Source organism: Pholis gunnellus, assembly GCF_910591455.1.
Source record: "Pholis gunnellus genome assembly, chromosome: 16".
In the NCBI taxonomy this organism is placed as follows: domain Eukaryota; kingdom Metazoa; phylum Chordata; class Actinopteri; order Perciformes; family Pholidae; genus Pholis; species Pholis gunnellus.
Window position 1 is genome coordinate 12,139,682 of NC_136543.1, and position 24,688 is coordinate 12,164,369.

Here is a 24,688-nt window from a genome sequence, read left to right on the forward strand (position 1 = left end):
AAAAATTAATCTGACAGCTTTTTATTTTTAGAAGGCTTCACAAGGCTATTTTAAATGAACATCTTGAGAAAAATGCAAATACCTGTCAGATCAGATGTTGTTTTAAGTCTTGATCACCAGTTTAAGGCGTGACACAATTATGTTTTTCTGTTAGGTTCGGACATGGATCCTCATTGTTGGATACACAACAGCTTTTGGCGCCATGTTTGCCAAGACCTGGAGGGTGCACGCCATCTTCAAGAATGTAAAGATGAAGAAGAAGGTATTGAAAAATATTATGTATATTATGAAATGTACACGAGAGCGATTCAAATTCAAAGTAGCACTATTTATAGCAGAAATTAATAATTTGATTGTTCAAATTACGACACACATGGCTCAAATATTAGTACTTGTACTTCAGATGCCTTCTTGACAAATGCACTTAAATTTTTATGTACATTTTTATGCTTCCACTCAGCGACAGTTGAGAGGCATTATGTTTTTGGGTTGTCCGTCTGTCCGTCCGTCCATCCATCTGAACGTACCCATTCTCGTAACCCGTGATATCTCAGGACCGCCTTTCGGGAATTTCTTCATATTTGGCACAAACGTCCAGTTGGACTCAAGGAGGAACTTGGTGGAATTTTGGTGGTCAAAGGTCAAAGATCAAGGTCACTGTTACCTCACGTTCGCCCCATTCTTGTGAACGTGTTATCTCAGTAAGGAAGTTTTGCACAAATGGCCACCTGGTCTCGAGGATGAAATTATTCGATTTCGCAGGTCAATGTGACCCCTCAAAAAATGTGTATAATCTATTCTGGTTGAATCTGGTTCTGAACCTTTTTTTTTCTTATCACACCATTTACTACATCTGTTGTATAAGATAAACGTTCATACAACCACAAACATCTCCATGAAACATGTAGACCTGACAGTCTTATTTAGGAAGCTTATCATTGCCCACTGTGTGAGGGGGCTTGTATTCACACTCGTACTTTTTAACAAAGATTGGCAGCCCCTGGCACCTGCTTTTAGAATCTTCTCTGTGAAAAAAAGAATTCAGAAATACAAATGGCTTTTTAAACATCTGACACAATCTGTTTCACTGGCCTAGTTATATAAAGTGGTGCCGAGCTCACTGAGTGTTGGCCTTTTTGTATTTATAGATTTTGCTCTCCCTTCTCTTTGTCTCTCTCCCACTCTCTTTCTCTCTCACCCTCTTGCATATTGGAGGAAGTGTGGGTGGCCTGCCAGAGAGAGAGCAGGAAGAGAGGGAGGAAAGAGGGATGGATCAAAGAGTCTGAGAGGTTGGAGGGATTGGCAGAAGGGAGGGTGGAGAGACAGACGGAGGAAGGCAAAGCAGGGCAGAACAAGGGACAAGACAAACAACATGGCACAAAATGGCAAAGAAAGTAGGTTGGACACAGTGAAAAGAAAAAGGGGAAAGCTGCAAAAAGAGGGCAAAGGATATATGAATACACAGATAGTCCAGAGTACAGGTTACAAGATAAGGACTCATGACCGAGCTCTGCTTTACCTGTTTCTACTGCAACTCTGCGATGGGGTTTTTTTCAGCTTTTTCCAATTGAATGACACTTGACCTGTGTCTCATTTTTTTTGTATTCAAGGTCTTGTTGTGAGTCAAAGAAAACAAAATAATGTCGCCTCTCTGGGCTCTCTAGCTTTGCCCTGACCCTTCATTCCCAATTATCTTGGCTCACTTCTCCCTCTCCCACCCTTTTCCCCTGGCTAACGGAGACAAAACCAATGTTTCTTCACAAGCGGCATTTACCCCCGACTGCATATTTTGGCCCTTAAACCTCAAGATGTATTCTCTGTTGGTTAATGGCCTGGGTCTGTTTGCAGGACACACAGACGCATCACACTTCCTCCACACTGATTAAGTGCAGGTGCTTTGGCTTCAGAAGAGCGATAGTTGCTGTTGTTGCCCCGAAATCTCTGTCAACCGCTGTCAGGGGAGGGACGACCACAAGTGTTAACCATCTTAACAGTTAACAGTGGGGCTGGAACTGCATCCCTCACTCCTTCTCCCAGCCTACCCTCCACCATTTTTTCGAGGAGTGCACAGATTGTAAATCAGGGGTGTGTTCGATAAGGGTTCCACTCGGCGGGCTACGGCCGGCACTCCTTCACTTCTTAAAGAGCTCAGTGCCAGAGACGCTGTGTGTGTGTGTGTGTGTGTGTGTGTGGGGGGGGGGGGGGTGGTCTGTCAATCAATGTCCTCCTTTTCTATATACACACACCACAGACACAGATAAACATACACACTTTCAAAATACAACCCTTTACCCCAAGGCCACTGTAGCAGCTATTTGTCTGTCTGCCTATCTTGGTGAGTACTCCTTTGTGATGTATTGCTGGATGTGCACACACACACACACACACACACACACACACAGACACAGAAATAGGGCAAAGCTAAACAAACACACTGTACCCATTAACTCATTACACGTGCCTGCATAGATAGACACATGTGTACACACGTTCACTTCTGTTGAGTTGAAAATAACATCACGTCACCCCACTTCCTGGATCTTGTTTATAAGTAGTAGCATACTGTTGTTACAGCGCCCTACATTTTGGCTACAGCATTTTAACTTGAATTATGTGACAGTATCCCAGCAGACATAGCTAGCCCGTGGCCTTGTTGGTTTACACTACACAGTAAACGGATTTTTATGCAACCAAGTGTAAAAAAAATAGAATACATGTAGTTGAGCGTGAAAGTTCATTATTGCCCTTGAAAACAATACTCATAACTCAAGGAGAACTTAAGTTTTTCAGAGCTTTGAACCACATCCCACGGATGTGCTTAGTCGTCGAGAATAAAAAGAAAAAAATAATATTTCAAAATCAAGTGCACATTCAACGTTTTAATTTATACTGTTTATTTCTGAATCAAATCTATTAGTAGACACATTAGTAGATATGTATCGAGTGCCAGTATTGGGGAAAGAAAACCGAACATAACACTTCAGGTAATTTAGAGTCATTATAGTTTGTCTAGCAGACGCAGTTGGCAGAGTAACATATCACAGTTGAGCAGATGGTGGTGCTTTTTCTTTTGTAAATTCCCCTAAAATATCAGAAATCTTGCTAATCTTTGTCACAACTATTTACTTGTTGAAATGATAGAATGTTAGTTTTTTCAGCCAGATTTGACCAAAATGTATTTCATTTAATATACAGGTATTTTTATTGTTGTCGTCAAATATTTTTTCATTGGCTTTGAAGAAGACATTTGTCCAACTCTGCTTCTATCTTCCGCTAAGCTGCCCTGAAGCATTATAGTATTTCTACAAGAAATGTCCTTTGTCTTGCCTATATTTGTTCAATGCCAACACCATCAAAAGACACCAGATCAAAAAACAACCCCCTCATGCCGGATGGAGACCTACGTGAGACCACTGGGCTATGTGATACTCTCCAAACACAGCCCGGCCTGTGTTCCCTGACCTTTCCTTTGATCTGCTGTTCCAGACAGTCAAACACTATTATAAATAAAGATCACAAACAGGTCACGGCTTTCATCCCTCTAAAGTTCATGGTTAAAAAGAGGGGCTTTGGTGGTCAACAGCGTTGGCTCTTGTTTGGTGGATCTTTTCCAAAAGGTAACAATCATGGCTTTCCGGTGGCAGAGTATCGACGGACTGAATGTCCCCCACTGGTTCTCAGTCCTGGGCCATTGGAGTGCAACCTGCTAAATATATACTACATGTGTCAGTATCAAATTGTGCACCAGGTCTTTATCGTTTGGAATTTTGGACAGTTTGGCGGGTTTCCTATCCTAGTGGGTGGTTAATTGCAGTTAAATCCATTGTAATCAGTCCCTGATTAGATGTTTGAATGAAACCAGCAGGGGTCCAGGTCCTGAGATGGGATGAGAATCACATAATTACAGTGGTCAAAAAGAAATGTTGTTTAAAATGGCTCCACAGATAATTACATAACTATTCGGCTAATGCAAGTATCTTATGTTGTTTTCGCCCCTTCAGATCATAAAGGACCAGAAGTTGTTGATCATCGTTGGCGGGATGCTGCTAATCGACTTATGCATCCTCATTTGCTGGCAGATTGTGGACCCGCTTAAGAGGACGGTGGAAGAGTACAGCTTGGAGGTCAGTGTTCATATCAATGTCTTTTCACATGTCGTCTAAACTTTCGCTTGATTGTGTTTTTTTTATGTTGATGTAACATCATTTGCCCCAGCTGGGAGAATCCCAGTGACACAGATTCTTGCTTAAAATGCCTGTGTATTTGGAGTTTAAGCAAAGAAAATGTCCGCCTTGGGCCGTATCGTGAGCATCTTTGTTGTGCTTGTTATTTTTGGGTCAGGATGTGAGCCATTGCTGCCTCCTGCGCTCATCCCATGGCCGGACATTTGCCAGCTTGGATGTGAGACTTTGGCAAGGCCTGTTGGAAAAGAGATACTTGGCATCACATTCTCCTTGCTGGAGAGGTGGCGTGGTGCAGAGTAGAAATGAACTCTGCTTTGCTGCGATTGGTTAGAGTCAGATTATCTGAGACTGGTACAGGATTAGTCTAGCTGTGCACCCAATTGTCTAAAATGAACATACTGTAGCTTTGGCATCAAAGGTTGACGGTGTTTGAAATGTGTTTTCGGCATGACATTAGCACATAACTATCAGTGGTATTAAGGGAATGCAGACTGTGAATTCGGAAGGCACAACTGCATATTTATTTTCTCTGAGGATTTATTAGCTGTGGTTATGCAGATTTCCGCTGCATTGAATATATAGTATGGCCTCCCTGTTTGGTACATCTGCCTTTCTGTGCAGGTTAACACTTAGGCGTTGGGTTAAATGCTTGAGTCAGGAAGATTTTGAGCTGCATATATTAAAGTAGCTTCGAGTCTCGTGTTTTTTTTGTTTTTGAGAATATCCCCTCATGCTGTTAAGCAGATGGATCACTGTACGACTGGTTAAGCATAAGAGGCTGCAGGACACATTCGTTCGTCAATCTATTAAGTTGTTACACAAAAAGATGGACTCGCATTAGGCAGAGGGCAACTAATGCAGTGCAATGATAAAATGGGTTATAGAGCTGGTGCAGTGAGGGATACTGTACAATTAGGGTGGGAACTCTATTTGTGTGTGACACTGATCTGTAACTGCAGCTGTGGTTCAATAAATCTGAATTTATCAAGGTATGTCTTCAAAAGAAGACGACAATAATGTGTTATCTGATGGCATGTTAAAACCTCAGGTAGGCTTTGCTTACCTGTTTATCGGATATGTCCATGTCATATTGAAGTAACGATCGCATTATTGAAAAATCTACTTTACATTGCTATGTATTATTCCCTCAATGGGCTGACAAGTAACTCAGTTGAACAGGAGAGATTATGTTTACTTTACTGCTGCTGCTAACAACTGGCAAGTAGGAGCAATTATTCCTCTGCAGCTGAGATTAAATCGTTTGTCTTTGAAGACCACACACTATGAATACTGCCAAATGGAGATTTTCCCAAATGAGTTGTCTTTCAAGTCCCCCTATACTTCTGTATGTAGGCCGCAAGACTGCTAACTGGCTCCCAAGAGACCAAAATCCTCAGAAATCAATGGCATTGGTTGGATCCCCATTGACCCGTCTACTAAACAGAGGTTATCAGAAGACCACTGCAGTGAAAGGCTCATGGTGGATTTTTTATGGAGACTTCTTTTGATGGTTTTGAATGGATTTTCATGTTGTTTGCTTGCTTGTTGCCAAGGTCCCGTGGGCGGTCGAAGGGCGGCTGACACCAAGTTTTGACTTTTTTGTGTCTTCAATTAAATGAAAAACCTGTGAAGTGATAAATAGTGCTTATTTAAGAGAACTATGAGTAGGTCCGCTTTTCTGAGGTTGTTTTCTGTCTTAGACCTTGATGGAAAGATTCCTGTGGGAGATCTCTGAGGAAGAAACTAGTGGAAGGATGAATGATATCTTGGCAGACTTATTTACATTCTTGTGCTCCTTAGATCGCACTCTGAAGGTATACTTAGCACATTTGTACAACTCTAGACAAAGCCATATTTCCTTTGTCATGATAGCCACTTATATATTTAAGCCTGCCTAAAGGGTGTAGCAAAGCCTTGCTTAACATATTCATTTGTGAATGTTGTCAGTGTATGCAGTCGGGTCCTCGTGGAGTATTCTCAGACTCTAAGCCCCCGGCCAGGGGAGAGTTGTGAATATATTAACCACTCAGTGTAGGAGTGTGCATCCCCTCTGGGGTTGTGGATCTGCATGCCTGGGCTGGGGCAGAGACTCCACATGCCTGCCTAGCCTGCCAGATTTCCAGCACCAGCAGCAGTGGACCCTTGAGGCTCAGCTGTGGGAAGAGTTCAGCCTGGAGCTCCTCTGGGCCCCCAGGTTTGTCAGGTGGGACCAGAAACCAGATGGCAACCCAAATACCCAGAAGTGGGGTAAGGAGGGAAGTGGGGCAAGGGAAAACGAAAACACATCATGGATAAACAAAATGTTTATGGTAATAAAACTATTTGGGGCATTTTAAAGAAGAAGAATAAAAAACATATTGCACTATTACCAGAGACAGAGGAGCGATAGGCCTCATTCAGACAGATATTATCAAATAACACAACCTCCTCGTCAGCTTCAATGAGGCTGCTCCGGCAGGGCCAACAAATTGGTCAAACTGGACTTACTGAATCATATTTTATTTTCTCTCCTCTACCTGTGGCAACTTGCCCCCACCAACATATCCCCTTGTGTTTTTTAGCACTGTTCTATTTTGGGTCTGAACGAAATGGGAATGATTATTCGAGGAATGGGACCATGGTGGATGGTCTCCATAGAGCTCATGAGCCAGTGAGACTATCTCTGACTGACCAACAGTAATTGGCGCAAGTAGAAGGACCATTAGTTACCCAGTTTCCTGTAAGCACTCACATCATGCTAGGCTACCCCTCCCCTGTGACTTCCCTCTGTCTGCCTCTGTCTGTCTTTTTCAGAATCTCTCCTCCCCCCCCCCCCCCCCTTGCATTTCCCTTCCCCACTGTGGGGAATTGGGAATAGCATTGACCTTGGGTCCACAGCGCTGTAACTACCTGCTGTACCCAAGGGTCTGCGGTATGACAACATGGTGTTATTGAACTGTCACAGTGCTCGCTAGTCCACCACATTTGTTGTTTGAACCGTCACACAGGAGGGTTTCCTTATTGACTCAGGACCAACAAGGGTACTCAGATATTGTTTACAGGAGAGATGCTGTAGTTGCTTCAGATACACATACAGTGTGAAGACACTCAGGAATGATCATCTCTACAAGTGTGTGTTTGGGAGAGAAACTTTCTGTTGTAGACTTAAGTGAGTACTCCTGCATTTTTTCCTGTGGCGGTCACAGATATGGGTACATCTAAATATTGCAAGTGGTTAAATTACTTAAATGATCTTGCTCGTTCTGTAAAGCCAAGATTTACCCTGTGGAAACATGGACAAAGTCAATACTCTGCTTCACCAGGGGTGAACCCGCTGAATCCAGCAAGCTAAGCTTAATGAGCTACCATTAGCAAAACTAGGGCATCCCCCTTTGCATCCTTTATTAGCATTAGCAAGAAGATGAAACTATGAAGAGGCTGACAATAGATCCTTGTGGAATGCTTCATAAAACATGACTGATTTAATACCCTCTCAAATATAAGTAAAGAAGGGCCAGAGATCATGTGGGGAGTTAAGGCTTTGAGACTATACAAAGAGAAGAGATTGACCCCATAGTCTTATTTCAATTACAGTATGCAGATGATACGCCTTCACCAGAAATTACATGTGACCGTGACATTGTCCCCAACCTCTGGTCTATGATCTGCACTTCAACATGCACTGTGTACATAAAAGGCAACCTTATATGTTGAATTCAATAAAAGATGGTGATAAGATTATACGCAACTCTGCCAAAATGGTAATTGCAACTTCACTGGCTCACAGCTGTTTTTACACTGGTCTGACTCTAAATCCTAACAGCACAGGGAATATTCTGCATGTCAGTGTCTTTTTTCCCCCCTGAGAGCAGGAACAACTCCGGCTGTACCAGCAACGTCCTGGCAAGGCTGATATAGAGACGTTGGGCTGTAGTGAGCAATTAGATCCATTTTGTGGCTCGTTAATAATTAAGCATTTGTTAATGGCGTGGATGTTTCAGCAGCAGGGCAGACTGCTGGTTGCCATCAGATTAAGCCTCGCCGTACTGACACATGTTGCAGTGTCAATTCACACACGTGTGTGCGGATTGTTCATTTTTGTGTTAGTTGCACAGTGTATGTGTGTGTATTCATGCGCATGACCTTGGATGTTTGTTTCAGCCTGTGTACATGTGGAGTGTATGTGCCCACTCACGCATGGAAATGCTTTTTTTTACGTATGCCTGTGTTAACGGTCACACGTTAACGCTCTCTTTTGTTGTCCTGGGCATTGTCTCCTGCATAATGAAGGACAAACCGTCGAGAAAGGTTGATTAGCATTCTGGTGGATCCTGCCGCAGACCCCTCTACTCTAGTCTGTCCTCCTGTCTCCCCCCCCCCCCCCCCCCCCCCCCCCCCCTCGTTTTTTCCCAGCTTCGAAGCTGCTGCAAGCATCGGCGGGCGGGCGGGCTTATATTGCAGTGTGGCATCACCATGGCAACGGCCATGGTTTCTGACATCCATAACACGGAGAGCTGTGCTGTTGATCCATGAGACAAAAATAGCGGGTTAGGGGCCCCCACTTCAGGATTCCGATGCACGTAGAGGAGATTTTAAACATGTAAATAAAAATGCATGCGTTGGGCTGATAGATTAGCAAAGACTGACCGGAGCAGAAAAGGTGTAAATACACATTTACACTCATGCACGCACTGTTTCATGCAGAAGTTTAGAAACTCTCACAGAGATTTCCCTTTGCTTCCCTACCTCTGCCGTGCTGACCGGTACGCAGTAAGGAGTGTGTGTGTGTGTGTGTGTGTGTGTGTGTGTGTGTGTGTGTGTGTGTGTGTGTGTGTGTGTGTGTGTGTGTGTGTGTGTGTGTGTGTGTGTGAGAGAGAGGGGGGGGTTTTATCATAGTACTTTGACAATCGCATCTGTCCCCATATACTGTCGCTCCAGTAGGAAACCTACTAGCATTTAATGTGGAAATATTCCTCTTTATGAGACGATGGTGGAATGATGGCCTCAGATTTCAGGTAGCCGTTTTTTTATTTATGGCGTGAAACCACATCGACAAAGCTATTTCTCTCGCTGATAGACTGTGAAACACCATCTGTTCTCATAATATTTACATACACTATTTTCATAGGACAGAAAAAACACATTATTATTTAATCAATTCCTGAAAAGAGGGAAACAACATTCTAGACAACAGATATGCTATAGGCAACATATGGGATGGCCAGTTTTTGCATCTGTGGAAATTTCTATTAATAATTACTTCAGACCAAGCTACCTGCTATTGATTGTTCTTTTTGTAATCATACACTGATTCTACCTTTTAGTCCTGGAAATATTTACTATTTGTAGTGATACTGCCTGTCACATGTTTGTGTGTCCTCTTGAGTCTTTTAAAGCATTGTTGTATTCTTTGAATAGCATACTGTTTAAAGAGTTTGGTATAAATGCAGCATAATTAATAATCATGCTGCAGCCTCACACTTAGATATGTACATTGTTAACTTCCATTCGGCTAGCTTGAAAACCACAAATATTACCACAATTAGAGGAGAAGCATTAACTTAAAATAGGGATATTGGGTTATTTATATTTAAGCTTAGATTGTTTTTACCCGCGTCTTTTCTGTCCATCTTCTTCTTCTCAATTGTAATGGTGACTTTTCGCAGTGTCCCCTCACAGATCTGCTAACACTCTCTGCTGCTCCCTTAGGTGAGCTATGGTTTTCTCACATTCAATCCCCTCTCTTTTATGTATTCAGTTTTCTTTTGCTTACCTAGTTGCTAACTGTGGAACTGTCTCTCTCTCTCTCTTGCTCTCCACGTTTCTCATCTATTCATTTCATTCCTGTTGTCCAGGTTTATCCATCAGAATTGTGTTTCCAGCCTCTTTTCTATTTGCAGACACCTTCTTTTTCCATACCTCCTGCCTCCTGTTTTGCTCTATCCCTCTCCTGCTTCTCCTCATTTGGTAAACTCATACCCCACGGGAGAGCGCTGAAAAAGCTGAGAAAAAAGAAAAACAAGCTTGTGACTGCAGTAGCAGTGGACAAGTCTCAGAAGTCTCAGGCTGATCTGAAACATTCCCTTTTCTTTTTTTCTCCACCTCCCCGTGTCTCTTTACCTTATCCTGTCTTTTTTCCCCTCACACGTTCCTTTTTTCAATTCACCATCTCCTCTTTTATCAATTTTCCAATTCCATGTCACCTCTTTAAAGGAAGGGATGGACACCAAGCCGTGTCTCCAGTTCCAGCCAGGTTTGTGTTTTGGCAGGGTGAGTTGGGGAAAGAGGTTAGTGCGGCCAAAGGGAGTGAGACCTGTGCCAGCAAACAGTCTACAGTCATATTTAGCCTTTTAGGCAATCACTGGATTCAGATCATAGTGACATTCTGTCACCTTTGCAGTTAAAAATATTTTTTTTTACAAAACTCTTTCAAGTGAGCGTGTTCATGTGCTCAAGAGAAACCCTGCCCATTCTAAACAGAACATTTTTAATACAGTACTTTCGTTGACCCTTTAACGAAGACCATGCTTTTGTTTTGCTTGAGTTTCCTACAACACAGCATCATTCTTCAATCTCAGATTTTGGTATATCCTGCAAGCACCTGAATGCACCAGATGTTTGTAAATAACCCATTTACAATTTTACCAACCATGCAATGATAACACGATTTAACAAGCCAATGTCTGTATGTGTGAGTTTGAATGTGCACCTTGTACACTAAATGGCTAGCAGCTTTGCACAAAAAATGCATACACCCCTGTAAAATCCTTTTTAACACTGCAATTTTGGACCCACATACACACACACACACACACACACACACACACACACACACACACACATACACACAAACATACACACTCACCTGCCCACAGTGTTGGTGCTCCCCCTCCTCCTGCACTCTCACACAGGTCCTCCACTGCAGTCTCAGTCAGCTGTTGATTGTGTGAATGCCATCTGAAGGACATCCTGCTCTGCAGAAACAGGCCAAAATGATAGTCCTTTTTACATTAAATCTCAAAATTACACTCTAAGGGAAATAAAACATTGATGTTATTAAATGGAAAGAATACTTAAACATTCATTATACCTCATATTCGGGAAGATTAAGCAAGGTCTGAATTGGATTACACATGCATTTAACCATGAGTAATCATATTCCCAATGACAAAGACAAATATGTGATATGACAAGAATTGGAAATGATAAAGAATTTTTTTAAATAAAGAATAATGTCATCCATGTAGCACTTAAAGTGCCAAGATGCTGCTGAAATGAACTTTGAGGCTTCTTTGTTAGCATTGAGTAAAGCACTGTCTGAGATCAATGCCCATTCAAAATAAACTGGGTCATTAAGGGATAACCACCACCCACCTAGGCCTTTTCTCATCGACCAACTCTGGAGGAAAGAAGGAAGAGAACAAAGGGGAAGGATACATAGATCTCACACATTCATTGGGATTAGTATGGCTGCACAAGTGTCTAAGAGCTTGTCTTGTCTTTAAGGTATTGTTACTGCGTGTGTTACATTGTTAGATTGCATCAAGTTCTAGTGTTGTGGTGAATAAAAGAGTTGTGGCTCTACTGTAGGCAGCTGCATTGTTAACAACCTTCTCCTAATCGAAAGGCCTCCATCAGAGGAGGCTCAGTTGTAAAATCATCTTGCTGATTTGACACCTCATAACCACCTCATTATCACAACTTCAAATTAGAGACACACAGATACGACTCCTTGGCAATTATATTCTTCCGAGCCATTTCTGCACATATTGTGCACAGTTCTGCTTTACCTTTGTGGTGGGCACAGAGCAGCGTGGTGCCTCTGACGTTGGCCTGTTATTTGAGGTCCTCAAAGGTAGTCTCAGTAAGTGTGTCACAGGTTTTACCTCGGGGGATACCCGCTTCTGTTTATAGTCTTGCCCGTTTTTACATGTCCCAGCCAGCACAAGGAGTCACGACTTCCCTCCACCTGAAAGGACTAAAACCTCAACCTACATAAAGAATGCTGCATTGCGAACTGATGAAAATAGAAGCTGAATATGTTTTATGTATACTTTCTTGCAAGAAGCTTCTTCAACAATATGAATGAAAGTCCCAAACCAAAGGAGAAAAGAAGCGAGAGGAGGAAAAATAATCCTTTGTATTGTAAATTCAGCAACGTCACTAATTTGTGCGATGTAAAGCTCCAGCTAGATAACATCGGGTTAAGACAGAATTCAATGCCAGATGGGGAGAGAATGAGGAGACCTCCAAGAGTCTAAAATTATTTTCTTCGCAGCAGTTAAACCAGAAAACATAATCTATTTTCCTTTCGTAATAACACTGACATAATCTCAGAGAAAGACAAATATGTTTGGAGGCACAGCCACAACCAACATCTGAAACAGTTGAAGAGTTTGAAGAGTTTGAAGAGTTTTCCTACATTATAAAGAAAGTACTAGGGGCATGAAAAAGGAGTCGTTCAGCCTACACATGAGATGCAACTTGTGTTGTTTTAAATCAGCTCAATACAGATCATTAAAATGAATTGCCGGGGGTTGGGATTGTGAGAAGCATATTTAATGATGGACCAAATATCTATCCAATCAAAGTTGGGATCACCGTCAGGGCGGTCCCGCCTCCATTGGTTCTATATTTAAAGTTTGATTTAGTTGCACTTATCTTGCAGTCAGTGATTTTACCTCTGCAATGGTTTAACAACCTAAAGTGTGTTAAAAGTTGTTAAATGTTTGAAAGCATTTTCATGTTTGTTGTGTTGTTGTAGATTTATGCCTCCATCTATCATGGGAGGGAAAGCTGAGGGGGACCCGGATATCTAGCCAAGTCAACGCAGGTTTCAGTTCACACAGGATTCTTTTTTATCCTTTCTTCTGGGAAATATTGATGCTGTATGTCTTGTATCGTGAGGGACAACAGTACTGTACGGCATGGGTAAGCTGACAGCGGTATCAGTGAATCATGCAGGAAAGCACTTTAAAAGGACCGCTTCAGAGGGACAGTTTGTTGACACTCTAGCTGGTAAATTGGACATGTGGTCGTGCATGGCTGAGCCTGTTCAAGTGAATCAGCTGAAAATGGAATTGTGTGGCGATACTTACCTCCTTTTACTTTATCTCCATCTGTGTGTGCTGTGTGACTTCTCCCTTCTCCTTCACCTTCTGTGTATGTCTTTCTTTCTCTCTAACACACTAAATTACCCCCCCGACCTCCACCATCACCCACACCTCTCTTTTGCTCTCCTCGCATTTTTTTTGGCCCCGGCACTTTCCCCCCCCCTGCTCCTCTCCTGCTGCTCCCCCTGAACCGCTGTTGCTAGGCAACAGCTGATTGAGCATGAGGGGTATGCAATTGACCAATTAGAAGTCTTCCAAATGAAAAGTGGTGTCAAGAGTACCAGCAGTTACAGCTAAGGCTTTATCTAGTGTATTCTGTAAGTGGACACTGGATATTGTACTGTATATGTATGCACACACAAGGGAAGGTGTGCTGTTTCTGTTTGTTCGTTCAGTTGTTCAAAATTGACAATTTTAATTGCAGAAAATGTAGTCAGTGTAATATCCGACTGTGATCTTATTCAAACACACACATACACGTTTGCCATGCTCCCCACCTACATCCTATTTGTATAAATATAATGACATCTAGGCTTCTGTTTCCCTCTTTGCCTCCTGCACTCCTCCTCCACTTTTCTTCCTTCCATTCACTCGGCCTCTCTTTCCGTCTTCCTCCGTCTCTCTGTCTCTCTTTCATACCAGAGACAACCTCCATCAGTGACCAGACACATCCGTCAATGTTCCTCCTCCTCTGCTCATCCACAGCCCTGAGGATTCCATTAAGGCTCAGCAGCTGACACACACGCTCACACACACACAGTTAAGGGAAAGGCAGCTCTCTCTCTCATCTGGCCACGGGCAGAGACATGATTAGTTTGAGACTCGGGATAGTGATGCAGCTCTTGATGATGGCGATGAATCTGTATTTGGTGGTGACGATAATGATGCTGCCGATGATGACTGTGGTCCCAGAGGCCGTGAGGTGATGATAAGGTTCACTTAAACACAAATGTTTCTCACAATTGTCAAGCCCCTCCATCGATTTGACCATAATTAACCTTGTTATCATTCAGAAAGCTGCTTTTCTGGATAAGAAAGTTTGTGTCAGCAACCCTTGACATCGAACCTTAGCCCAACCAAATACCCAATCAACTTATCCCAACCAGGTGCATTCCCCTGAGCAACCTTGTAGCTCATTAGGGATTTACTTTATTATTATAATGTAACCTTCTTTTAAACATATTGTAATACAGTATTTCTTTCATTTGCATACATATAATACTGGAACACTGGGGGACATCTTACAGCTCATATTTGAATAAGAACCCCTTAGTTCAATGGGCTACAATAGAGCCCTGATCTAAAGAAAGAGAAAGAAAGAGAGAGATAGAATGAACAGGTTTAAGGAAATATTTCGATTTGGATTAGTTTATGAAACGAAACAAATGAGGAAGTGCTTCTAGATCTCACAGCAATGTGACACAAAACCGGTGTCTTGATGCTCGAGTAGGCAACCGATATCCAGAAAAGGGTATTAGTTATTTTATTATAGAAGCTAAATAATTTAAAGATCTTTAGATTTTTAATATTGCCAGTAATTTCAAATTGGTACATTGGTACCTTAACAAAGCAATGTGCATGATCTTTTGTGGACAGAGTTAGTTTTTCCTTTCTCTTCTGATTTGGAAAGACCACCCACAGACCTTATTGCTGTTTATCACTGATCTTCGTGCTGACACCATGAAACAGGATACAAAGACCAACCAATAGTTGTCACTAAAGTGCTGTGCCAAGAATACTATATGACCTTTGCTGACTTGCCACACAGCACTTGGCCAAGCTGAAAGTACGGCTGCCAGGGATTGAACCAGGTGCAAGATTGTTTATTTTTTTTCTTTTCAACATCCAGGAGCCTCAATCAATGTGGTACCTTGACTGACTTTAGTGCAGACTGATTTGGCACAAATCTGTGTCTATAACTAAAGGAAACACTTTGTCCATTTGATAGGTAAAAGGTACAAAACTAGGGCCTATTATCTGCCTTTTATGGACATTTCTTTACAGATGACTTTTTCCTCTTGAGTAGCTCAGTGACATCACACCCAACTGTTTTAATTTCATGACGATTATTTTCGACACACCATGAATGAGCCCAGTGTTGTCTTGTATGTAATATAATTCAGAATGTGCTGTAAACAGCAAACCACAGTGACGGATTCATGATGAAATTAGCAGCTATGTGATGAGAACTGTGTTATTGCAAGATCTACTGCCGATTATTTTTTTTACTTTCATTCCTAATTATGTGAACCCACAAGCTGTTGCATGCACCAGCGCGACATCGTCACTGCACAGCCTCTGCGGAGCTGTGTTCACCTCAAGGACGAGGAGACTTTTGTGCCTCAATGACACTGCGTGAGGGGAGGGGTCAATTAGGCAAAGGTTAATCACCGATACCACACAGTTTCACACATGCGCACACAGATATAAACACACTAAACTCACGTACACCGCTCCGTGGAGTCAGGTATAGGAGACCACCAAGGTCGCCCAGTGATGGGGAGATGAGAGCACTTCGCCACTGCTTGAACAAAGTACCGGTGCTGCCTCAGCACTATGAGCCCAGGAATACAAATACATTCAGCTAAGTGGAGGAGTTCTTTTACACAAGACCTTGAGCCTTCGGCACACTGCAGACTTTAAACTAACAGTAACAGTATAGAGGGCTGAAGATGGAAGGACAGGGACAGAGTGATAGAGGACTTACGGAGACTCCAGGTAGACGGAGAAACAAGAGGAGAGTGGGAGAAAAAGCAAGAAGGAAGGTGAAGAAAGGCCAGGGAGAAAGAAGCTTGTGAGAGGGAGGAAGAGGCGAAAGAGGGAGCGAAAGAGAGAGGGGGGAGCCAAGAAAAGGGAGGACTGCCTGTATACCAGAAAATACTAAAATAGAGACGTTAGGGGAGATGAAGTTGAATATGTGTGATGAGAGACAGAGTGAGAAAGAGGGAGAGAGGGGAGAATAAAGGGTGTCATGGCTACTTATCATCACACTGCCGAGGGTGACATTGATTAGCACTTGCCATCGGCAGGGAGCCTCTGAGCCAGTCCACGGGAAGGTCAGATAATTAAACCCAAACGGCGCTGCAACAAGCTGGCACTGCGCCAATCTCATTCCCGCCTCAAACTCATTGGAGTTGGATGAAACAAACGGTTGTTGTGTGTGTGTTTGTGATTACTGGTATTTGTGTTAATGCTATGTTAAAATGTGTGGGCGTAGGTGTGTAGACGTGTCGGCATGGAAAGCATGCAGAATAAGAAATATCCCCGAAAAAACTACTGCAATTGAGAAGTATTACTTGCTTGACCTTACTGATAATGTAGGCATTGCAAATATAAAATTATATGATTGATATCAGCAAGACCATGCTGTGTGCACAGCTTATATAAGCAGCTGTTCATTTTAATTCAAACAGTCGGTAAAGGTTGCAATACTCTCACATTTGGGGTCCATTGCTCATGTAACCCAGTCCCCCAGGTCTACAATTTCACTCAGTCGGTTGTCATTGGATATATGTAGCAAATAATCTGCCACTCTCTCTGTGATGTGATGTTGTGACAGATACGTTCTGAGTCATCAGAGTGATGCATTGGGTGTTTGTGTGCGTATGAATTTCACCTCTGTTTAAACTCTCTGTCCCTCTTTTTCCAACCTGTGATTTGGTGTCATGTCATTTCCAAAGTCGACTCTTCAAAGAGCCCAGAGGAGGTTTTCTTGGGCATTGTGAGCGGAGCTCGGCGAGATTGGATTCGACCCTTCTGAAATTTTCCGCGTACTTTGATCTTAGCGTGCATCTTCTTTTTCAGAACCAAGCCCACACTTTTTGCTGTCAGCTCAGCAGTTTAAGCATCAATATTGCTTCAGACATTATTAATAATGCTCTTTAAATAAAAAAGAAAGGATGGAAATGGTTTGACTTCAGTGGTAATCGGATGTGTGGCGTTCTAAATGGATACAGCCTCACTGTGTGACTGTGTTAAGCCATCGATACCTTCATTTTAAGGAAACTCAGTCAAATTGATGGTCCCTGTCTGGCAAAGCTCAGAAAGATATTTCTCAGCTGATAATTGCTGTCTGCCTTCTTTAAATACGCCATTGCTGCCAAGAACTCTGCACCCAACATCATTGTATTGCAACTAATAGTTATAATTTTTTAATGTACCAATAAATGTCCCGTATTTGCGATCCACTGAGCATAACAAGCTGTCCTTGGGCCTGGTTTCAGCGCTCTCATATTCCCTCCCTCTCTGTCCCCCTGGTGTCTGCAGCCACTTCTGCACATCCACAAACCTCTGGAAACACAAAGAGCAGAGGAAGATTATGAATGTCTTGGATCAATACTCCCAGAAAGTCACAGGAATCACAGCAGGGGAAAGATGTAAACCATATGGCACTACTTGAACTATAACCCATTCACTTATCTTCGCTGTTACCTTTTTCACGTTTTTCAGTTTTTTCCAATCTTACACTTCCCCCGATTTATCACAGCAGTGGCATCAGGGAGGTGTTAGTGTCCTCAATGAGGTCAAGTGCATTTACCATCTTGCAACATTAGCATGGAAGTTATTGCCAAAGCTACACATTAGAGATGAAGTGATCTTTGTCAGCATGAATATAAATTGAGCATGAATGCTTTTGACTTTTTGACTGTATGCTTGTCACAATGGAATAGAACTGTAGCATGTTGACGACTATGTTAATTATGCGGGGCCAGAACCAGAAATGACGGCTGTAAATTGCAGTCATTAATGATGAATTACCTGTCATGTGTGAACTGCTTGTTTATTTCTGTGTTAAATTGTCTGATTCCTTCTCTGTGGCGCATTGCACATTATCAGCTGCAGCGAGGCAGGCGCTCTCTGCGTGAGATTTGAATGGTGAGATGTGTCACTGTGAGAGAGTGAGAGAGCAGCGACACAGAAGAGTTGTTAGGAGCCAAGAGGAAGAGAGAAAGAGCAAGAAGAGGTGATGGCGGAGAGATGAAGAGAAGCAGAAAATAGCTGGGAGATGATTAGATAGCAGTGAAGAGATCTGTGCATGCTGGAAGCACAATCTGCTGATTGCAAGTTGGTTTGCTCTGTGTGTGTGTGTGTGTGTGTGCACATTTGCTTATCACCCGCCTATGTAAATGCATTACTTATGTGCATTATATAGACAGAAGAGGTGTTATCTTATCAGGCATGCTTCCCCCTCTTCTCCCCACATTCACACCCACCCAACGTCACCGACAGCCATCTGTCCGGTAATGAACCTGATTGACACACTGTGCGACATCGACTACCGTACTGCCCTTCACCAAATCTCTGTGCGTGTTTGTATGCGTTGTTTGTGTATTTATCCACCCCGTCTTTCATTTTGCTGGCCTGCAGTTGTGTCTCTGTGATCCTAATGGATGGTTTGGTTCTTGTGCGTGACACAGTGTTCAACGCTGTGAGGTAATCTGATACAGACGCAAATGCAGCGTTGTTCAGCTACAGCATCTTGTGTGTACTGCAATCGTAGCATGCAGATAGTGTTATGTGACTAAGTTTAAAGACGGTGTGAAACAGCAATATTGGGTTCTATCTGACACACACACACACACATACATGTGTATATATAATAACTGTTTCAAACTTAATGAAGTGTGTGCGTGTGTGTATGCATGAATGAGTGATGGAGGAGTTGCCCTGCAGTTTCAAACAGCAGTGCAGCGTTTGTACTGTATCTGCAGTGAAGTGTCAGGTTGCAAGCACCCATGAAAAAGCTACATTTCCTCTGTTACCTTATCTATCTATATCATTTAATGGATACAGTATGTCCACGTTTTAATAATACCCCAACATTATGGTACATACACTAATTATGTGCTGGTAATATGTGAGGACTCTATTTATTACGCCCTGCCAGTACACAGGCACATTCTTTACTCTTACCCGATAGTTCACATTCATCTATTTCTAAGCTTGATTTGCAGCATGTTTTTAAATAAGCATACAGACAAAGACTCTTAATATGTACTTACACACTTTGCATTCCTTCACAAGACATACTGCTATCGACTTGTGCTCAGCTTAAATGTGCTGCCATGTCCTCAGAATGAGATTCACGTAGCCTCAAGAGCCTGATTGGATTGGGGGGATCGATAAGGTGGCAGAGAAATGGAGAGACGAGAGATGAGAGAGAGCACGAAAGAAAGAGGTGTATTCGCTGTTCTTCATTACACCTATAAAAAGAAAGAAATGAGAAGTGGCAGCGAGGGAGTGGTAGAATTTTGTTGCAGCGCAGTCCCAACTTACCCTTGAGTATTTTGCATTATGCCTTTTGGAGCATATATCATTTGGTAAAGAAATAAAATTAAATGTGTCAAACACGCTGCTAACGCATTCCATCTGGGCGTAAAAGGTGACAATGGCATCGAAATGCTGCAGTTGACAAACAGAGGGCAAAGTAGGGCTGATGATTTTATCTGCAATGTGAACTTATCTCCCAGGTGTATACATTTACTAGAGACAGAGGAGCTGGAACTAAAGTGGGACAACGCCAGAGGAGCTGAGCGTCACAGAGAGGGACAGACAACGCATCAGAGGGCTCATCTGTCTGAGATAGCTGGGTATAATTAACAAGGCTTTGGTTTTTAATTAATCAGCCTGGATCAGAGTAGAAATTCCATTCTTACAGTGCATTTTTGGACTAAATTAATTCAAGAACATGTGCTCAAACAGCAAAGCCTCCTGCCTCTTTCTTCCCTTCGATTTTGCTTCCTTTCGTGTTTTTATTTATTCTCAGTGCGCTATAGTCCAGATGTGGTTTTTTTTGTTGCTCTTTCTTCTATTTGCTCTTTCTTTCCTTATTTCATTCGTCTTCATTCAGATAAACTCTGATATTATCTAAATATGGCACCATCCTGGAAGTGAAAAGAGACCAAAATGATTCTATTCACAACCTTGCCTGCTAGGGAATGCGCCAACCCTGCAGTGCCCTCCAATGGTGGGTCTGTGCCCAGGGAGGACGTGGCAGCACCTGGTGATGATCCCGATGGCCAAACTCTACCAGCTGAGTCCCGAAAACAACCACCATCTGACCATCTGACGATAATAATAATCTCTCTGTCACACTGCCAGCTCCATGTGGCCAGGACATCAGAGCGAAGCTATTACTCTGCTTTGCCGGGGTTTACGCTCTCTCTCTCTCTAATCGTCTGTCTCCTCTTCGATCGGTTGATGCCATATTGAGAGATCACTCCGTCTCTGGCTATATAGGTGTTTTCATTTGTTTGTCTTCTGCTTTTTATCTCTCTTCATTGAAACGACTGTAACTACAGATTTTTGAAAAAAAGACAGTTGAGAGAGGTCATAAAAGTCATAGTTATAAAGGGCCACTTTGCCAATTTTACAAATAAAGTTCAGTTTACTCATCACAAGTAGATCTACTCCGTGTGAAAACACGTTGGATAAGCTGTTGCAATAAAAATAATGGGAACATTTGAGAAAATATTATTCATTCATGCAGGAAAACAACAAAAACAAGACACAGCATATTTAATAGAATTGTGAGGAAAGAAGTGTCTGTGCTATACGGTTGGCCTCCTCACCACAAATTTCCATGCACTGATTGTTCATATTATGTGTTCAAAACAGAATGAGAGGCCTGAGAAAATGGACTCTGAATTGAGAGTTTATGTTTTTTGTGCATAAGATATTGAGGATCTCTGCTGATTCGATGCATTGAAAACATCTTGGACAGCTACTGATGACTCAGTGGGTGGCTGTGCGGACACCCTGTACCAGACTGCACAATTTGTATGTCACTCTGAGCAGTGTCCAGCCCATTAATGTGAAAAGCACATGTTCTTGCTCAAATGGGAACACAATGAGGCACTGTCTGTCCAAAAGGCATTTGTGTCTTGCTTTGAACTCTTCTAAATAGACACTTTCTTGGCATCGTTTTACCCTTTTAACTGGACCGGAGGGACGGCTGCCGTCAATGAAAGAGATCCAATGGGCTTGTTTTTTGAGCTATAGCACAGATCTATTGGATCGGTGAGGCAATGGGCTCAAATTGGATGAAAAGTAAGTGTGTGAATGCGTGTGAGTGCATGCGTATTCAGAGGCCACCACTGAGGTGTGTGTGTGTGTGTGTGTGTGTGTGTGTGTGTGTTATACTTGACAAAGGAAAAGGGAGCTCCATTCACCAATCTCTACATTGAAGATGAAAGCTGTTTTTTCATAATTCCATTTTCAAGCGCACTTCAGCAGAAGATATGTATGTGACCTCAGCTACCTTGAATCTGCTTTTTTTTACATATTAGCATCATTACTGATATAATATAAAATATACCATTATACATACTCTTTTCCTCTTCAGTTGAGCAGAGACATCGTGGTATTTTGATGATTTGTTTGAAGCCCAGGTTCTCTAACTATTTGCGTGCACGTCAACAGACCAACAACACTCAACGCAGTATTGCGGTGGCAGCTAAAAATATCTGACTTCTCTTTCCCGTCCGCGACCATACCTCACCCCTATGACTCAGGTGGGATCCTCCTCTACTGTGATTGGCGGGGCTGCATCATTCTTTGGTGTGACTGGTTGCGGTCCTTGTGGAGGCAGTCTATGGCAGGCCATTGATAGTTGAAGTAATTGACTGTTAAGCTCTTATGGACGTCCTGCCTGCTGCTGATGTAGCAGAGTCGGTTTGTACTGTACACACGCTGGTGCTTAAACACGCTCTCTCATATGAATTATATTGTGTTGTATATCAAATGAATTAAGACGTAGTGCTGTGTGTACTGTTAGAGATAGTACAGGGATGGAATTAGGATGGTGTCTGTGTTGCTGTTCCTCCTTGGGCACCAATAGCCAACCATAAGGTGTTGTGTTTGTCAGAGCCAAACTTTAGCTAGGTGGAGAGATGCCCCTGGGAGTGTCTGACTCATGCTTGTGTGGACATGTGTGTGTGTGTGTGTCTTCCACGGAGAGACTGCGAGGTGTTGGCAAGGCTGTCATATAAAGCCAATGGCGTTGAACTCATTGTGTCAGCTCCTGCAGGCTGCCATTGATGCTCCTATCTTATAACTCTCCTCCCTGCCCTCAGTGTGGCACACTGGCCAAGTTCTTGTCACTGCTTGCCCCTGACACGTGCGCGCGGGCATATGGGAGTACATTTGCAATTGCGCCTTTGCAGCTGTGCCTGAATGTGCATGTTTGTATGTGTGCCCACATTTGTGTTTTTATGAGTGTGTGTGCGCTTCCTTCCTGCTCTCACAGCGCAGCATGGAGCTCCTGCAGAGCACTGCTGCATTTCTGCATCATTAGGTCTCTCCCTAAAGTCGAGCGAGAGGCCGGACCCAGCAGGCAATGGATTGGGACCAGAGAATAGAGAGAATGGAGAGAGGATGGCTTCGAGGAGGAAGTGAAACAAGACAGTGTATTAAGGAGCAAAAGATGTTAAGCAAAGGGAACTTGTGAAACATGTGGCTAACTGAGAGGAAAAATGAGATCAATTGAGAGTAGAAAGATTTAGGGGAGACTAAAAAGAATGGAGATGGAGTCACTGAACAGGCATGAGGTGGAAAAGAATGAGACGAATACGGAGAAATTGTTCAGTCAGAGAGCCAAAACCGAGAACAACATGGAGGTTCGTGGTGAGAAAGACAAAGCCCTCTTTAAACAATGAAAAACTGCCAGCGAGGTGGAATCATTTCGTTAGGTTTAATATCCTTCCACCTGCTGAGAGACCTTCATCGAAGCAAGTGACCACATCAGGGTTGACATCAGGCTGGTCTCTTCACTCGTGTTGCGATAATATAACTTATTCCAGCAAATACATGTACAGTAATTGGACAATTTTGCAGTGTGGTGTAGTTCTCCAAATACCTGAGTCTTGTATAGCTGAGGCCAGCTGACGGAGGTCTGTGGAGGAGAGGGGATCTATTATGCTGTCTGCTCCTATTAGCGTCCATACACTATCACACACACTTAAGCTGATGAAGCTGGCACTGCAGAAAACATCCATCCTTACAAGTCACTGAAGTGGGTCTTGTCACACCTTGGCTCTAAGAAAGACAAAGGGGGCGCCATGGTTGTAAAGATTAATTTTATTATGAACTAATGTTGAAATAGACTACATCAGTGGTGCAAAAATATGGGCAGAGAGTGCTGTCTTAAGTCTTATTTTTTTAAATAAGCGAGAAGATGTCACTCATGTTGTGACGTGGTCTTGACAGTAATTGTGTCATTTACATAACGTCAGTATACAGTGCTGTCACGTGTTTCTTACCCCGCAAGCAGATTTTCGCATGTAAAAAAGTAGGATTTGAGTTGAATATATGATAAATAATAATAAATAAATAATAACAGATTCATTATTGACCATTTGCAGGGTGAGTTAAAATAAGGATAAAATAAATAAATTGAAAAGAAGAAAAGAGAGCGAGGCTGTGGAGTAGGGGGGAGGGAGATACATGATGAGATGGAGTCGAGTTAAAGTAGAGGAAGAGGGAGGATAGACTTATATAACGACGAAGAAAAGTGTATGAGCATTCTAGATGGCACAGTTCCAACCAAAGACACACAGATTCATACTATATGCATAGAGTAAGATTCAAAACTGCAGTCAGTATAAATATTGCCATCTACTCCCTCGAGAAAGTAGACAAGCAGTACTCAGAGGCCTCTAACACTAACACAGTACAGTGCACTGTGGTTCGCTTGTGAATAACAGAGCCAATTAAGCAACCACAACACAGGGCTCATGGCAACCTGAGGCCTCAAAGGACTCAATTAATACTCTTGATTTGCAGGGACAAACGGAGGGACAAGGGACACAGAAAGACAGATTCCTCAAAAGAGGATGGTTTGGTTTCCCTCTACTGGAAGTACGGAGATTCTTATTGCTATCAACATGGGTAATCAAATGTCATGATGACAGCATGTTTCTAGAGAATAGTGTTGCTGGACTGTTTGCTTTTTCCAGTCAATTTCCTCCCTCTGCATAAAGAGTAAGATGAATATTAGCCGGGCTGGAATAGATCATTTATAGTCTGCATTCTTATTCTGTTGAATCACTGTTGCATTTGATGTTATTAGGTGCTGGAGCAGGAAGTATCTGCAAGCAAATTCATTCATTCTGTGAACATATTGCACTTGCTTGTGGCGGGTTTAAATACAGTAGGTCTGCCTGTTCAATTAATGTTTAACATGGCAGATCATTTCCGGTAATTTCCTGAGGAAGATATTATATGATGTAATAGGACGGTCTTGTATCAGACAGTGTAAACAGGGAGAGATAATGAATAGAGAACAATGGAAATTATTTCTTGGCAGTAAAGTCAGTTTCTGGCACACATTTGTTTGACAAGGGATGATGGGAAATGTAGTGAAGCGGGTAAAATGAAAGTTATTACTGACATAATGATGCTGGGCTTGTATTT

At 42.5% G+C, this 24,688-nt stretch overlaps 1 protein-coding gene across 1 annotated transcript in view; it reads left to right on the forward strand.

The window, feature by feature from the left end:
• gabbr2 (gamma-aminobutyric acid (GABA) B receptor, 2) overlaps positions 1-24,688 on the forward strand; it is a gene marked incomplete at both ends in the record, with an annotated part of 152,123 nt that overhangs the window by 107,212 nt on the left and 20,223 nt on the right. The window contains 2 exons of the mRNA XM_079176597.1: positions 155-262; positions 4,002-4,124. Coding sequence (XP_079032723.1) covers positions 155-262; positions 4,002-4,124 — 231 coding nt within the window. The remainder of the gene's footprint in view (positions 1-154; positions 263-4,001; positions 4,125-24,688) is intronic.